This window comes from Chaetura pelagica, unplaced genomic scaffold (assembly GCF_000747805.2).
Source record: "Chaetura pelagica isolate M959 unplaced genomic scaffold, ChaPel_1.0 scaffold2136, whole genome shotgun sequence".
Lineage (NCBI taxonomy): Eukaryota > Metazoa > Chordata > Aves > Apodiformes > Apodidae > Chaetura > Chaetura pelagica.
This window is the reverse complement of record NW_009953785.1, coordinates 5526-6066: the sequence shown is the minus strand read 5'-3', so window position 1 is coordinate 6066 and position 541 is coordinate 5526. Positions and strand designations below refer to the sequence as shown.

The window sequence follows — 541 nt, the reverse complement described above, 5'->3', positions numbered from 1 at the left end:
CCCCCAGCCCCCCCTCGGTGTTACCCCAATGCCAACAACAGCCCTTCTCCCCCCCTGGTGTTACCCCAATGCCCACAGCCCCCCCTGGTGTCACCCCAATGCCCACAGCCCCCCCTTGGTGTCACCCCAATGCCCACAGCCCCCCCCTGCTGTCTCCCCCTACCACTGCCGGGGCGGCCGGGGGGCCGGGCACGGGGTGAGATGCTGTGGGGCTCCCCCTCTGCCCCATCCACCACGGGATGGCCAAATATTGCTTCCAGTTCCTTGGAGTCTGGGGGAGGGATGGGGTACCTCCCGATGGAGAGCTCCACCAGGGACAGCCCCATGCTCCAGATGTCAGACTGCACCGAGTAGTGGGTGCCCTGCAGGCGCTCGGGCTGGGGGGGAGAGCAGAGGAGCAGAGGTTGGGAGGGAAGAGCAGTGACCAGAGCAAGGAGCAGGCACTGCCATCAGATGGGTGAGGGGAGAGAAAGAGAAGGCTCCAGGGAGACCTTAGAGCACCTTCCAGGGCCTGAAGGGGCTCCAGGAAAGCTGGGGAGGG

General features: G+C 66.2%; 1 protein-coding gene across 1 annotated transcript in view; it reads right to left on the bottom strand.

Moving 5' to 3' along the window:
- LOC104391569 (dual specificity mitogen-activated protein kinase kinase 2-like) overlaps positions 1 to 541 on the bottom strand; it is a gene marked incomplete at its 5' end in the record, with an annotated part of 10463 nt that overhangs the window by 4476 nt on the left and 5446 nt on the right. The window contains one exon of the mRNA XM_010000889.1: positions 164 to 377. Coding sequence (XP_009999191.1) covers positions 164 to 377 — 214 coding nt within the window. The remainder of the gene's footprint in view (positions 1 to 163; positions 378 to 541) is intronic.